We start from the raw sequence: 17,211 nt of genomic DNA on the forward strand, positions 1-17,211 counted from the left end.
AATTTCATGAAAATAGGGCTAAAAATAACAAAAATATAACACTTTAAATTTGACCAAAAATTTCTCCGTTTTTTTTGCATCTGAGTGTATATAAAGGAACAACTGAATACTTTACTTCCCTATGAAAAAATAATTCCGGGACCTTTATATTAGAACTTTCAGACACTAAACACTTGCATCCTTGGCTATACAGGGTGTTTCAAAAAACATGCAAGAAAAACTAATAATACTTTAAATTAAACTTAACTTTAAATATTAAGACTTTAACACCCCGTATCTACGAAACAAAGCAGAGTCGGACCTATGTTGATATGAAAAATAAATCTTATTTTTACGTGAGGAATCTCCTCACGAGAGATGGCACATGTTTTTTGAAACACCCTGTATATTAGTAACGTAAGTAGGTATTAATAAAAACCACTGCTTTTAAGTTTTGTCTTTATTACATGAACATAAAAATTACACTATTTAAAACTATCGATATAATGGCTGCACTGTTGGCTAGAAGTAATCTCGAAGAAAACGAATGGATTGACATAATGTTGGTGATATAGTTTATATGAGTGTCAAGTCGAGTGTACACCGCTGAATATTTACCATAGCCACAGCTGATACCTGAATTTACCACTCCCATCACAATGGCGCCACAGAGTAAGGGACCTCCTGAATCACCCTAAAAATATTTTAATGTAGTATCTTATTAATTAATATACAAGGTAACCCTTTGGGATCTCTAAAACTATAGGAGAGACGAGGATGGTTACATTAAGGTAAAGTTTTGCATTAATATGCCTAATAATTTGCCGTTTAGAAACATTTAAAATTCAGAGTTCCGAAGATATTCAAGAAGAAAATTTTAACATGTCGCGTTTTCTTTCAAGCAACCAGAGCCGCCTATTGAAAACAAAATTACAAATTACTGACTTTTAAAAATCACTATGTATAACTTTTTATATACTCACTGGCACGAAAAGCGGACACTTTAAAATTTTGACGTATTTTAAAGTTTAATATATTTTGTTCCAGAGATTTTGATGATTTTTTAAGCCGTTTGTAGCTAAATTATTTAACTTACTAGTCTAAATTAATTTCTATATTAGTGAGTACATATTTCTAAAATAAAAATGAAAGTTTCGATCTGTCAATTATATGGAAAGGGAAAGCAAAATGTTGATATTTTGGTGAAAGTTTGAAATATCCTGTGAAATATGTTAACAAAGCAAGGAATTTAATAATTATTTTATGATCTACCTTTCAGATTATTTTTTGATTTATCTCAATAGCTTTTTTTTGATTAGAGTTATTCGCTTTTGAATAAGACACTAACGATTTACAGCAATTTTAGCATTGATTATGGGTCCTCATGAACATACTTATAAAATAGTCTTTATTGTTTTTGTAATGTCACTGTCATTGAAAAGTCATATTATTATTGTTTATTGCTTTGAATAAGAAGACTAAGGAAGGAACATAATGCTATCCATGTATTCATGCATGGTGGGCGGAAAAGCCACCATAAAAGCTCTCTAGGGTGGGGATCCTTGACAGTTCTGTTTGACGATTCATTTGACACATTTGAATTTGATTTGAAATTTTGTGGATTTGTCAGTCTTTACGGAGCTTATTTTATGTTATTTATTATTTATTCTACTACTGATAGTTGTATAAAGGTAGTAAATCTAGATGGATACGTCTATTTTACTTACCTGCTTCAGTAGCGTATCGGATGTTTGTGTTAATAAATACTTATTATAACTTATCTATTTTTATTAGAATTATATATTTTTATAACAATTTTAATAACTACCAACATTTATTCACAACGTAAAATAAAACAACAAATTATTGAGTCTACCCCACGTCTACCCTACATCATAGTTTTACATTTTTTAAATAAAATTAGAACGACACTGATAAACCGGAATTTAAGTCGGCCATATTTGAGGCCCATCGCGGTGTACCTTAAGATTTTTGATATGCTCCTTCCTTAGTCTTCTTATTCAAAGGTTTATTGAGGTTTATTCTAGTAGATATGGTTTTAAGTTCTGATTAGAGAGAACACTAATAACTAAAGTGAGAGGGCTTGTGGAATAGGGCATTTCGTAGACAAGTTTATTTTGTCACCGCGCATCCCAGACGCGCATAGCGTTTAGGCGGTCAAAAAAGGAAGTTTTCAACTTTGCAAGTTAAACATTTGACAGGATTAATTAGATTGTCAGTAGCTGTTTCTATTTCTTAGTTCTAGAAGGAAATAACTAAAATCTGTTGATAATCGGAGCAAGTCGGAGTAATAAATTGTTTTTGACTGAATGTGCCTGTTCTTTTAGCTTGTCAGAAGAGAAGATTATTGTCATTATTGATTATTTCAGATTCCACGATTATTCGGCATTTTTGTAATTTTTGTTTTGTGATTGAGACCCAGACAAAATGTTTCCTTTAAAGGTAAGTTTTATCTCGGTAATTATTTTAACATACCTAATAGTAATAGTGAGTGCACATAATAATCGTACATTGCTAATTTATTTTTTTTTAATTTAAAACATCACATTCTTTTCTGATACCTATGAAACGACTAGGTATTATACCTGGTATTATTTCCAGTAATACAAATTATTTTCTTCAACTGCTAGGTTCTTGTTATAGAATAAAGACTATCAAAAACATTGAATACCTACGGGATACCTACTGATACTCTGTGCGAGCTCCCTACCGTGCTTCCCTGTTCACTTCCAACCAATTTACATAAAAAAGATACTGAAGATTGCAGCCTTCAGTTGGAGTATGGCAAGGAGTATGGAGTTAAATAAATTATTATGTTCCTACACAGTATTTTATTTATAGGTTTTAATGCTTTAAAGACTAATAATAAATTTTCGTTGTCAACAAAATAATCTAAAAAAACTACTAAGATTTCTTATTATAAACTTAAAAGATATTCGGTTCAAATATATTAATTTTAAATTTTTGGCGCCAGTATATAGGTATGAATGCAACCTACTATATCGATAATGCGCTCATAGTTCGGGTTAGACGCCAAAGGCCGCGCCACTAACACAGTCTTCAAAAATTAACGTTGATCGGTCTCTCTCACTTTAGTTATTAGTTTCTCTCTGCTTCTTGAATTTTTAGAAAGTAAATTTATTTCCTGAGAGCTTGAACTTGTTGAAGACCCATCATTGCCAGAAATGTTACACAAAATATTACATGACATTTTTTTCTTATTTTCTTTGGAATTTTCTATATAGCTCTCTGCCACTGTGTTAGAGCGCCAACCACCATGTCTTTTAACAGTTAATAAATCCACTCCTGAATCTGCAAGCAACGACGCAGACCATATACGGAAACAATGTCCAGTATATTGTTGTGGATTTGGAAGACTTAGGAACAATGCTATTTTATACAGCATTTTCCCTAAAGTATTAATGCCAACGGGTTGCTTAATACATTTTCCATTTCTGTACCCCACCCCAAAAAATCGAGTATGCTCTGTGTTGCTTGGCCGCATAGCTATCTGAAATGGAATAATGACATGAATACATTGTCCTTCATCTTTAACATTTTGCAGCTGCAGATTTGTCAACTCGATACGCCGGCAGGCTCCCGCAAGTCGCACTATCAATGAAACTTTTGTCAGGAAATAAGTTTTATCATCGGCTTCCAACAAAAAACGAGTTATGTCATTTTTTCTTAAAATTCTCGATTTGTTTGACCGAAATCCTTCCGATTTTCTTTTTAGAAATGCAATTAAATGGACGTACTTACTAATATCTGTATTTTTCTTCACTTATATAACTGAACGTAGCATGCAATAATATACCCAAAGTGATGAAGCCTTCCTGTGTTTTGAAAGATGTTCAAAATATGCCAGGAGAACCTTTTCGTTACTACTATTCTTGATTCCTTTCTTTTTACACCAATCTTCAAGTTTTACATAGGCTTGCTCGTAATTTTGTCTTGATTTTTTGGGAAGTAGGGAATCGACAACGTTTTGCGCAATGCCTTCAATATCCGAAGGAACACTTTCAGAATCAGAATCACCCATATTAATATTATTTTTTGCTTTTTGCTAAAACTGAACGTTTAACACAAAATTGAACTTCAATAATTGAGTTGTCAAAGTCAAAATGGAAAAAATCAACAAGCACTGATAATTTTGAATTTTAATTTTTATGAGGATATCTCTGATATTTTAAATTAAATCAAATCTCTTTGGATCGTCCCTCGTGTCGCGTCGTAGATTAAATTTTGAATGATACACGTTCGATACGAACTTTTTAATGAAACTTGTGTAACTAAGCCACTCGGCTAACGATGTTATAATGGTGTTCGTATCGAACTTGTATCATTAATAACTATTATAGGTCTGTTGACTAGGACCAAAGGCATGGCTTTAATCTAAAAAAATTGAAGAAATGTTAGTATCTTCTTCCAAAGCGAATATCTAAAAAAAATAAAACTATTGAGAAAAGGTATATCTAGATTGATTTTTATAGTCTGTCCAACGAGAAGATCCTTGACAGTGATAGATGTGTCTGTCATTTTAATTTCAAAGTAGTTTATTTTATTTTACAAAGAAATAAGTTGGTACAACTGGAACGCACAGCAGGAAATTATTATATTTAAAATTTGACTGACAAGTGATTACTTCAAAATATTGTGAAAAAAACTGTATAAAACTAAAAAAATGTAATCGAGTTATTTAATTTAATAAAAAACGGTATGTGTTAATACAAAACAAACAAGAACAAGACACCACAGACGAAAAAAATATAAAAAAGAACTATTTCTTACCTATTTTCGTTCAAGCTTTATGAAACTTCCCGCATTTATAATTATATTTATCAATATAACTTATGTACAAATACAAATTTGTAATATTCCGCAGGAATAAATAAAACAACATAAATAAAACAAACTATTTTATTATTAATAACACTTACCAAATTTTATAGGTACCTTAAAGGTTGATTAATTAACCTTAATCTTATTTTTTCTAAACCAGTACCTTTGGCATTATTTTTCTTGTGCAGTACTAAAATCCATTATTTACCTATCGTGTGATGTCGATATTTTACAGCTACTCCAGTTTTTAGTATGTGTTTAGTATGGTCCTTGTACCATATTCGAGATGCACTTATCTACGACGAGATGGTATACGAACTTTAAAGATGATAACTTTATTGGTGTATAAGACTTTTTGCCTGGGCAGCGAGTATTAACCATAAACTGTGCTCTGGGTCTACAGTTAATTTTCACTCGATTTTTCCTCCACTTGACTTCAAAAGACACAAAACACACGTAATAACATGAATCAAAATGCATCATCTTCCAAAACGCAGGGTATTTGACAAAACTGACAAAAGTTGACTCAAAATTATAACCTCTAATTTGGCAAGACTTTGACAAGCGTCAAAAATCTAAAGGCGAGTTCATACGGCGTCCGTTTGTCGTTCATCGTCCCGGCAAACCAATAAAATTGAAATACGATCTGTCATTTTTGAAATAAACCAATAAAACTGGTTAAAAACAACAAGAGACGACGCATGACGGATTTATATAACTTAAAAATTATTAGAAACTTTTTTTAGTAAAATAAATTGATTGGTATGGGACGTCATCTGCTTTTCTTCTGTCATCGTCTATCGAAATCTTACCTGAGAAAAAAAACAGAGTACAAATTCCTTGCTTTGTTAACGTACTCACAGGGTATTTCAAACATTCACCAAAATATCAACATTTTGTTTTTGGTCGTATAATTGAAAGATGGCAACTTTCATTTTTAATTTAGAAAGAGATACTAAAAAGTAAAATTATTTAGCTACAAATTGCTTAAAAAATCATCGAAATCGGTTCACTGGAACACAATATACAAATAAATCATAAAATAGCAGGTTAGTCGTGACTGACTAAGTTAAGAAAAAAACTCAGTTTTAGTGAGGATGCAATCATAGTATTGACTGCATCCTCACTTAAATTTTGAGTTTTTTTATAAATCATAATATACATATAAAACCTGTAAATGTAAAGTTATTACAGAAATTATGGCAGAATTTTGAAAACGTTCTTAACAGAAACCGTAGTAATAAAACAAATTTAAATTGGAAAGTACGCATAAAGACTGTTTGCAAGTGACGCGATCTTATTCTAAGAAGCTTTTGATGATTTTAGAACATAATTCCTCCGAAATCATACTAAACGGATGTATTTTGCTGTATCGTGTCTCTACAACTATTACGTGCTTGCGTATGTACTTCTGTATTGCGTATGTTGCGTTATATCTAGAATTGTGTAATGCGTATAGTTGGGCGATGATATGCAATTTTTAGTCCGCCAATTATTTAGTTGCAGAATTGAAATCAATATTTTTTATGGTGATGCGCACACATGCAACCAAGTAATCACTCGATTAAATAATTTTTGACCAGACACAAACTGCGTGCTACTTTTTAGTCGTCCACTAATTTGCAACGTAATATACAGGTTTTAACTTGTTTACGCTCACTTGAATCAACTTTTAAGTAAAATAGATATTTTAAGATATCTCTTAGTGGTGTTGTAACTAATAAAAATAAGCTAAGGAAGTACTAATTTAATATGTCTCAATAAGACATTAATGTTTATCTCAATAAGAAAATGTGTCTCATGTCTTCAAAAGTTATAACAAGAAAAATTAATTTTACGTACATGAGAAAATTTTGATATATATTTATGATACTAATACAACGTTTAGGGCTGATTTTAGAAACGTTGGTTGCGCGATTTTCAAGTTCATTATTGGCCAACCATGGACATATTCGGCGCTGCCGCCAGGCTGACTACTTTAAGCTTAAAAATATTTACTAGCAGACCTTGCAGTCGAATATTGTACTTTTTAGAGCCACTTTTAGTGCGAAGTGTACAGATAGCTTAATAGCCGTAAAAAACTCATCTTTGTGTGTTGATAAAAAAACAACACGGCCGAAAATATAGAAATGCGAGCGAAACCCAACAGTATTGTCATATTTATGCACCCATCCCTTCATCAGGATATCAACTTATATAAAAGTATTAAATTATGTACGATTGAAATTAAATTGTGTGTTATGAGTGTTGTGTCACAACCGTTAGATGTCTTTTCCGGCAAACCCTACATTCCAATCTAAATTTATTTCCTTTATCTATAACGAAAATAAAAAAACAACTTTTTAAGATGACATTTTGTACCTGACAGACATCTTCTTCGTTTGTTATAATTGAGCACATTTGTGTGGGATTTATATTTTTCACTTGTCCGATACACTGCTCGTAAGGCAGGACGCGAAAAGTGGAACACTGCAAATTGATCAACTTAGGCAAATCCGATTTAGATTTTCTGCTGCGTGTGTAACTCCAGCCCATCAATAACGTTGAATTGCAGATGTCTCTTTCGTACTCAACCGATAATTGTCTTAATGGTAACCGGGCAAAATCGATGTATTCTGACAGGGGCATTGGACTTGCCAACTATAAACAATTATAAATAAATATCATTACAAGGGCATCATTACTCAAGACAGATGATTTGTTTAACATTTGGCACATTAAATTGTAGCAAATGCATTTTTTTTAAATACCTTTTTTATCCTTGATGACCTACTGATTTCTGATTTGGTACAACTGGCGGAGTGACTTTTTTGTCTTTTGAGCCTGAGGATGGGATTTGATTCCAGAAAGATGTTGCCCGCCGTTATTTAAATAGTAAAAATTTAAAATAAAAAAGTTTTATACAAGACTGTGAGTGTGAGTCTTCTTTTCCCTCAGTAGAGGATTTTAATTAATAAATAAATATTTTTACATTAACCAAAATAAAGCAGAGCTGCTCTGACATCACTCTAGGAACTCCTACGTAGAAAATCCTAGTAATCCAGGAGGCAGTGAAGATTTTCCGTACTTATTTTTTCAATCAGCAAACACCGATAGAATTATTTGGTATGTTATTCTAAGCAAATTTCATATACCGGATGCATCTCAAAAGTGGCTCACCCCTATAACTTTTTTATTTTTTAGTTAAAAAAACGAGATTTGATATGTTAGAATATGACATAAAATGGGATTGATTGACATATTCAATTGTTTTTGGTCGCTTCCTGTTTCACCGGAAATGACCACAACTTTTGATTTTTAAATGGCACCATCGGTATATCTTTACTTTATTCGATAGAAAACAACACTCTGAATAGAATGACTGAAATATGTCAACTTTTCACATTTTCGCATATGGTTTATTTGAAATTATAAGTTGTGGTTCGTAACAAGAATTTGACTCGAAATACCAAGTGTGTGGTATCAAATTATTCGTAAAAATATGCTTTTTCCAAATATGCTAATGAGCCACCATTTAAAAAAATTGGTATATGATTAAAATACGATTTGGGCATTTTTTAACCGACCAGGACAAGACACTAAAACATTATACGATCAAATCTATTTTCCAAGGCTTCTTGATTAAAAATTAGTGTTTTTAACACAGCCATGGCTTTCTAGATTTAAATTTAAAATACGATTATTTATTAATCAAGAATGTCAAAAGCTGACATATGATATGTCATTCTATTCGGAATGTCATTTTCTATCGATTAAAATAAAAAAAAAGACCGAGGGTGCCATTTAAAAATCAAAAGTTGTAGTCATTTCTGGTGAAACTGGAAGTGATCAAAAACAATTGAATACGTCAATCAATACTAATTTATGTCATATACTAACATACCAAATCTCGTTTTTTTTATCTGAAATCTGAAAAACTAAAAAAGTTATAGGGGTGAGCCACTTTTGAGACGCACCCGGTATATATAGAGGGGGGTTTTTCGATGGGTTGAGGCGGAAAATGTATTAGAAAGTACAAATATACTGCACTTTTTTTCAGCTACAAAAATAGTTCTATTAGTAAGAGATGTTGTGCAGTTAAGAAAAAAAATAGTCTGGCTCATCTATGAGAATGGATATGCCTGGCAGGTGAAAAATTAGGAAACAATTATTGAGACCAATGCCCTTATTTTCGCAGTTCTCAAAATTTGTCAGATGATAGTTTATACTACAATTAAAGCTGCAAAAATAATCTCGCTAATGTAAAACAGGTTATACAGGTGCTAGTTATTTCTACATGTTTATACTTTTCATAAAGGGTAACATTTTACTACGACTAAAACTGCTTTCCTTAATGTTTTGAGACCCCAGGAATCCAAAAAAAATTGTTGTAGGAATATGTTAGTCCCTTCGTCCGCCATAAAAAAATTCAATAGCCAATAACTTTATAAATATCAGAGATACTACAAAGTTGCTTATTTTAGAAAATTTAATTGTTTACAAAATCGATTTCTTGACTCTATATTGTTTCTCTAGCGTCTTTAACGATTGCACTAAGCTATTCGAAAACGGCTACCTTAAAGGATTGTTTTGCTTGTTGAACTGTCAGTAAAATTTGTGATTTTCTGCGTTCTCTTAATCTTAAGGAAAACGACTTCTTCTTCTATAAATTTCTCAATAAGTAATTGACAATTTACGACTTGGTAGCTATAAATATTGTTCGAAATATCAAAAATGCTGAGAAGCGTCTTCAACATTTCCCTCGCGTAATAAGAATATAGAAAAATAGGTTGACATTACTCAACAATAGGTTATGACATTTACATATCATTCACATTTTTCCTTATTTAATCCACATTTGATTAAAAGATCCCTGAGAAATTGCGATGCTGCCAATATGTGCTCAACGCGTATCCAGAGAACGATTCGCACGGCAACGAGAATACCAGAATTGACTACTTGGCGTTCCGCTAAGCGAATACTTTCGCTTACCGCTTTGAAAGCATAACGTTTTAATGTCGAAGTTCCAGAATTTGGGCCCGGAACTCGGGAGAAAAGTATTTTTTGCAGACCAATGAAATTTGTTTGTATGCATAGCTTTCATAGGTAAATAAATATAAATGTTTTTGCTCAACGTTAAGAATTGGTGCAAACCGCCAATTACTTATTTTAATTTTAGCAGTAAATGAGTTACTTGGAATGTATTTACCATTATTACTCCTATGTCGTTTTCGTACGTGTTGGGTATGAACCTGGGATGATTAAATTTCCTCGCTGCAATACGCACAAGAGGTCCTTGTGGGCTACTGAATCCAGCAAACACCGTCAAACGCCGGGTATTGAGTATGCAGGCGGCTGTTGTCATCACCCAGTATGACGAAATAAGAGTACCGGCGCATTTGATTTCAAATTTTTTTCGAAAACTTTCTGCAATACATACCTAAAGATGAATATGAACATGTTTGTGTGATTTAAAACTCAATTTTAATAATAATCTTATACAGGGTGGCGCCTCTCATACGGCGCGGAGGTTTCAAGGAGAACGACGGTTTTTATTGAAATAAAATGGAGTGAGCATATGTAGGTAAATTCAGAGCACTTGATGAAAATATAGAGAGTTCTACAGGGTGTTTCGAAAAAAAGTTACACATCAAAGTTGTGTTTTTTCTATTGGAATACCCTATATATTAATTTATTTTCGAATTCTAGGAGAAAAATAAAGGTGAGTTTTATTATAGAAGTATATGACTAAAATGTAAGATTTTGGACTTATTTAACATTTTCTGCAAATGAAGAACAATTTTTAAATTTCAATAAAAGCTACGTAATTTGGAATTTACCCGGTATAGCCTAACGTGTAGTTAAAATAACTATTATACTTTAAATCGAATTAAAACTTGAAGCAAAAAATTATACAGGTTGAGAGTATAAAACTTGAGCAAAAAATTATACAGGTTGTTACAAAAATTAATATTGAACATTGGTCACCTTTAAATGCAAGTTACACTTATTTTAAATAAAACATCCAGTATATTATTCCCAATATATTATTCCCATATTTCAATTCAATGGGGAATTTATGTTTCTTCGAAATAATGTTGGTTACCTAACCCTCAAAGAAAGATTTTCCTAGATATTTTCATTTTTATGATTTAGTGTGAATAGATTCTTATTATTTCATAAAATCTAGGTGGCTGTGATATGTCTGGCGTTAGTTCAAAATAGCTGTGTAATTAGTTCAACTTTAACAACTAGTTATTATTTTGTATCAGTTAAAACAAAAAAAATACAGAAAATTGGCGAAAATGAAAATGTCAGAGAGAATTGAGAGAGAATCATAATTATCAATCAGAGAGAATTGATATGATTCTATTAGTTGGTGAATGCAGTGTGCATTTACCAATTAATAGAATACTTGCATGCTCCTGATTTTATCTGGCCTGGCTTTTTCTGGGGATATGTTTTAAAGATAGTGTTCACAAAATCGACCAACAATTGCCGAAAACACGAGAGAAATAATTGTGGCTGTTTTTTGAAGTAGAACTCCACGCATGCCTTTTGTCATAAAAAGATCTTTTGAAAAGAAAATTATTTTATGCAGTGATCAGGAAGGGAGGCATTTTGAACATTTGATCTCATGTAGCTAATTTTGGTCGCATTATATATAACTATACGTTTATATCTAGTTTTAAGTCAGTGATAATTAAAATATGTTTTAAACGTGTGTTTAAACTTTTTATTATAGTATTTTACTCCACATCCTTTAATTTTTGATAAATTAGCAAAAGGTGTATCATAGCCACCTAGATTTTGTCAAATAAAATATCTAATATCTAGGAAAATCTTAGTCTAAGAGGCACGCTTCCTTAATAATATTTTGAAAATATATGAATTCTCCATTGAATACCGGAATTATATACTAGGTGTTCCATTTAAAGTAAAGGAGTAACTTGCTTTTAAAAGTGATAAATATTCAGTATTAGTTTTCTCTCACCCTGTATAACTTTTCGGGTCAAATTTTAATTTAATTTAACATACAATGGTTTATTGTAATTAAATATAAGACTCTTTCTCTTCAGTCCTGACCCCCATTAGGGAGTGTAGTGGTCAGCGTAACATCATGGATGATTTTTCTCCATGCGCCTCTGTCTTTTGTCATCTCGATGACATCGTGCATTGGCTTGTTACAGCTAGGCGTGATCTGGTCTATCCATCGAGTTGGAGAGCGGCCACGTGGTCTACGTCCCTCCACCTTGCCTTGAATTATGAGTCTTTCCATATTGTCCGGACTTTTCCTCATTATATGTCCAAAATATTTTAGTTGTTTTAGTCGGATTTTATAGGAAAGCCTGTTAGTAATATTAAGTTCATTTATAATGGAAACGTTTGTACGGCGTTCAGTACATGGGATACGGAGCATACGTCTATAACAATACATCTCGGTAGCATCGATCTTCTTACGTTCCGCCTGCCTGAGAGTCCACGATTCGCAGCCATACGTCAATATTGGGAGTACCAAACAGTTGACTAGCCGGTTTTTGGTGGCTCTTTTAATCTGACGGTCTTTCTAGATCTTGGTCAGTCTCCCATCAGCTACCTTTGCCATGTTGCACCTACGCTTCACCTCTTCTTCCGATGCAAATATAAGACTATATAGGGTAAATTACAATTTTAGAAGCTGTGACTGAAATTTAAAATGTATTCTTCATTTTCACAAAATGTGAAATATGACAAAATCGTTACATTTCAGGCATATGCTTCTTTAATAAAACTCACCTTTATTTTTTTTCCTAGAATCCAAAAATCATTTAATATATAGGGTGTTCCATTACAAAAAACACAACTTTGATGTGTAACTTTTTTTGGGGACACCCTGTATAACTCTACAGGGTTGTTCACCACATACGACACGGAGTATTGTAGCTAAACGATTAGATTTTTACAAATTGTAAGTTTTGGGTTTATTGAAGGACTATTAGAGCTACAATTTAAAAATATTTTTACAAGATACAGAGTGTCCCAAATAAATAAAAAATATCAAAGTTGTATTTTTTTAACTGGAACACCCTGTATATTATTGCATTTTAGTTTCTACGATTAAAATAAAGGTAAATTTGATTAAGGCTTATTACACTTAAACCTTACCGTTTTTGAAATATTTTCAATTTTGCGAAATTGCAGTATAAATTTTAAGGCTTCATTTCTCCGAGGATATCAAAGTTTTTAATACTAAATATTTACTGAAGGTTATTTATTGATCAGTTATTGTGTTGCAATAATAAAAATTATACTACCTTATACAGAGTGTCGAAAAATTTATTTTAAATAATTACAAGCTTTAAACGGCAATAACTTATTTACTTTAAATAGAACACCCTGTATATTTTATGAGAATCAGATGCACAATTTAATTGTCTATCAAATTGTATTATACCACTTCTTACCTATTCCTCCAAGTTTTCGTAGAAAATGCATTTTCTTATAATTTAGACCTCATTTATCAATATACCCATGGAATATTTATATTTTAGATTGTTTTTAAAATAACAAATGTACAAAATGTACAGGCTAGTAATATTATAGTTTTTAGTAAAACGATAATATTACTAGCCCATTTGTATACAAAAAGAAAACTATTTAAATCTTTATAAAAGAGTATACCATTAATTAAATATACCACCAGTATTTCCGCCCAAATACTAATTAACTACATACTTAATTGTGTTCGTTAATAAATTATTCTAAATAAATGTGGATTTGAATCAAAAATCAATATAATAATAAGTTATAAAAATGAACATCTCTGTTGTTATAAATAGGCATTTGTCGAAAAATGAAATATAATTTTTAAGGTGTTACTTTTTACCACACTGTCTAATACACATACATAATTCAGCTTTTGAGTATTTGGAGCTATTATTATTAATCAACGCGAACAGTCAATTAATGTAGTTTGACTACTGGAATCATATTAATTGGTCCTTTTTAACAAATATTTAAACAGTTTTTTTAATGAAATAAACGAACTATATCGACAATATTAGTATCTATACTCTTTAAAAATTTGGTACATCTTTAAAAATAATCTAAAATGTCAGTATTCCATGGGTATATTGATAAATGAGTTCTAAATTACAAGAAAATGCATTTTCTACGGAAACTTGAAGAGATAGGTAAAAAATGGCATAATACAATTTGATAGACAATTAAATTGTGCATCTGAATCTCATAAAATATACAGGGTGTTCCATTTAAATTAAACAAATTATTGCCCTTTAAAGCTAGTAATTATTTAAAATTAATTTTTAGACACTCTGTATAAGGTAGTAAAGTTTTTATTATTGCAACACAATAACTGATCAATAAATAAACTTCAGTAAATATTTAGTAATAAAAACTTTGATAACCTCGGAGAAATGAAGCCTTAAAATTTATACTGCAATTTCACAAAATTGAAAATATTTCAAAAACGGTAAGGTTTAAGTGTAATAAACCTTAATCAAATTTACCTTTAATTTTAAGCGTAGAAACTAAAAATGTAATAATATATAGGGTGTTCCATTTAAAAAAATACAACTTTGATATTTTTTATTTATTTGGGACACTCTGTATTTTGTAAAAATATTTTTAAATTGTAGCTCTAATAGTCCTTCAACGAATCCAAAACTTACAATTTGTAAAAATCTAGTCGTTTAGCTACAATACTTCGTGTCGTATGTGGTGAACAACCCTGTATATATTTTTATGTATACCCTGTATAACTCTATATTATTACATGTTTCAATTCTTCCTTCAATTCTAAGCAAAAATAGAAATCACACAATGTGCCTCAAAGCATCCGTATCCAAGTTATTGACTTTTGAAAGTGTCACTTAAACAATTCGATTTAATTAATTTCGATGTGTTTGGCTTGATTATTTAATGATGCCATTCTGCCGAAACTGTGATACTGTTGTAATAGGTTTTTAAATTCCTATTAGCTACTAGTAAATTTAAGTATACATGGTCGGCCATAAAGTTGTGTCACATCAAACACTATTTTTTTTTTAAATAAAATCCCTGTATATTATTGCATATTTCAATTCTTCTGTCAATTCTAAGCAATAATCGTAATACACAATGTACATAAATTGGGTCAATTTGAAATTTTAAATGGAAAATTTTCTATAGGAGAATAGACAAAAATTTATACATCTATAAATGTCTGGAGCTCAATTTCAAGTTTAAAACATGATGGTGAAAACCGCATATCGATATCTGTTACCATTTCAAGTTGCTTAGGTATTTTTGAAAAATATGTATTTTTAACAAATCGCTGTAACTTTTTGCTATGGAAAATTTTGTATTTTTATGAAAACATTTCCTAAGCACCTTTTTACGTAGAATTTAATGGTTTAAGTATAATTTTTTAAAATTAATATTTTAAGAATTATGAACAGAAAATTTGATTTTTTTTTATATGGGGCACCCCTGTATATTTTAATTTATTGAAAAGAATTTAAAATTACCTTTACAAAAATATAACACACTTGATATTTTGCTCGATTCCTCTTAGGGATATAGAGTATATAAAAATTCGCCCGCTTTAAATAAGTAGGCTTTGAACGGCACCGGCTGTAATGCAAAAAATCTAGCTGTGAGCATCAATTAAAACGAAAATAATATTTGCTATGAGAGATGCAGAATTTTATAACAATTTAAAATATATTTAACCAACATCAACATATTTAAACTATATCTAATAACAATAAAAATAAATAGCAAACCAAGACATGAGATTCTGCTACAGGTGTTCTACATATCGACCGTCTTCTGTTATGGACAGACGGGGCAGTTTTTGAACATTTCTCGCGGAATTCACTAACTCAGTAGGGTGAAAGATACCCTCTCATAACTGCTAAGTATTTTTAATTCTTATCTAGATTATACGGAAGAATAAGGCACCTTTATTCTTCCGCAAATATGTCCATAGGATTAGATCCATGGGCACTAAGTCAGGCCGCCTCGACGGCCAACTGCTGGGATTTTGGTTAGCTATCCAATTATTCTTGAAATTGGCTGCAAAAATTTGCTGATAACTTCAGCGTTCAGAGGCGGTGCGTCGTCTTGCTGGAAAAATATGTTTTCGAATTCCATTAAGGGCATATCATCAATAAGGGGTCCATAGCCTACTAGTTAAAAGTGGCGAACTTTTAAAAATTCTGTATTTCGAAGGGGATTATAACAAAATATCAAGTGTGCTATATTTTTGGAAAGGTAATTTTAAATTCTTTTCAGTTAATTAAAAATATAGAGGGTGTATCAAATAAAATATCAATTTTTATGTTGATAACTCTTAAATTATTAATTTTAAAAAAAAATTATACTTAAACCATTAAATTCTACGTAAAAAGGTGCTTTGGAAATGTTTTCATAGAAATAGAAAATTTTCCATAGCAAAAAAGTTACAGACATTTGTTAAAAATGCACATTTTTGAAAAACACCCCGTAACTCCGAAATGGTAACAGATATTGATGTGCGGTTTTCACCATCATGTTTTTGATGAAAATTGAGCTTCAGACACCGATATTAGTTTTCATCTATCTCCTATAGAAAAGGGTGTTTCCATTTAAAAGCGTCGAATTTGACCCACCCTGTACATAAATTGAAGAATTTGAAATGTTAAACAAAAATTTTGTAATTTGCAGAATTGCTATACTCTCATTTTATACATCTATAAATGCTAACTTGAGAACTAATGTCAAGTATTATTAAGTATACAGTGTATACATATAGTACATCGTGTGTATTTCAATTTTTGCTTAGAATTAAAGGAAGAACTGAAATACGCAATAATATACAGGGGGTTCCATTTTAAAAAATAAAACTTTGATGTGCCACGACTTTATGACCGACCCTGTATACTTAAATGTATCACCGGCTAATAGATATTTATAAACCCTAAAACTTTTATATTTAACTTTTTGCGGTATCTCCTATATTTTACCTAATAATCGACCATTTCCATACATAAAAGCGACCCTGTATTTATGAATTACCAAGATTAAATAATTACTCCCGTTATTTCGTTTATTATAATAATTATCTAGGATTATAACAATTTAATATATTTGATGTATGTGAATTTCCTTTGTATATTTTTCATAATATATTTATATATATGTATCTATAAAAAATGAATAAGATGACTTACAACAAATGGAAAATCCATAGTAGAGCATTTAAATACGGGTCTGGTTGTCTGGGTATCATTAAAATGAGTAACATTTTCTCGAGTCGTCAGATGTGCAGTTTCTACAATTAATCCTAGCATTAGAACAAAAATAAATATACCTTTCAGAAACATTCTAAATTTCACATTAGTGTCATTGTGACGAACGATTTGAAGT

The 17,211-nt window shown here is 31.0% G+C and overlaps 1 protein-coding gene across 1 annotated transcript; it reads right to left on the reverse strand.

Moving 5' to 3' along the window:
* Nucleotides 1–430: 430 nt before the first annotated feature.
* Nucleotides 431–17,211, reverse strand: LOC115876942 (trypsin-like). Its single transcript, XM_030892989.1, has 4 exons — nucleotides 17,016–17,211; nucleotides 10,031–10,261; nucleotides 7,204–7,482; nucleotides 431–673 (listed from the first exon to the last, which is right to left on the reverse strand). The coding sequence occupies exons 1-4, from the start codon at nucleotides 17,166–17,168 to the stop codon at nucleotides 443–445; spliced, it is 894 nt and encodes a 297-aa protein (XP_030748849.1). The 5' UTR covers nucleotides 17,169–17,211; the 3' UTR covers nucleotides 431–442.

Source organism: Sitophilus oryzae, unplaced genomic scaffold, assembly GCF_002938485.1.
Source record: "Sitophilus oryzae breed Bouriz unplaced genomic scaffold, Soryzae_2.0 scaffold_1440_pilon_pilon, whole genome shotgun sequence".
Taxonomy (NCBI): domain Eukaryota; kingdom Metazoa; phylum Arthropoda; class Insecta; order Coleoptera; family Curculionidae; genus Sitophilus; species Sitophilus oryzae.

Excerpts from the sequence above, each read along its gene's own strand:
- LOC115876942 (XM_030892989.1), bottom strand. The coding sequence starts at position 17,168 with ATGTTTCTGAAAGGTATATTTATTTTTGTTCTAATGCTAGGATTAATT. Across the intron at positions 10,262-17,015 it reads CTATGGATTTTCCATTTGTT|GTATGTATTGCAGAAAGTTT; the intron begins GTAAGTCATCTT and ends ATTCATCTTTAG. Across the intron at positions 7,483-10,030 it reads ACGACATAGGAGTAATAATG|TTGGCAAGTCCAATGCCCCT; the intron begins GTAAATACATTC and ends AATTGTTTATAG.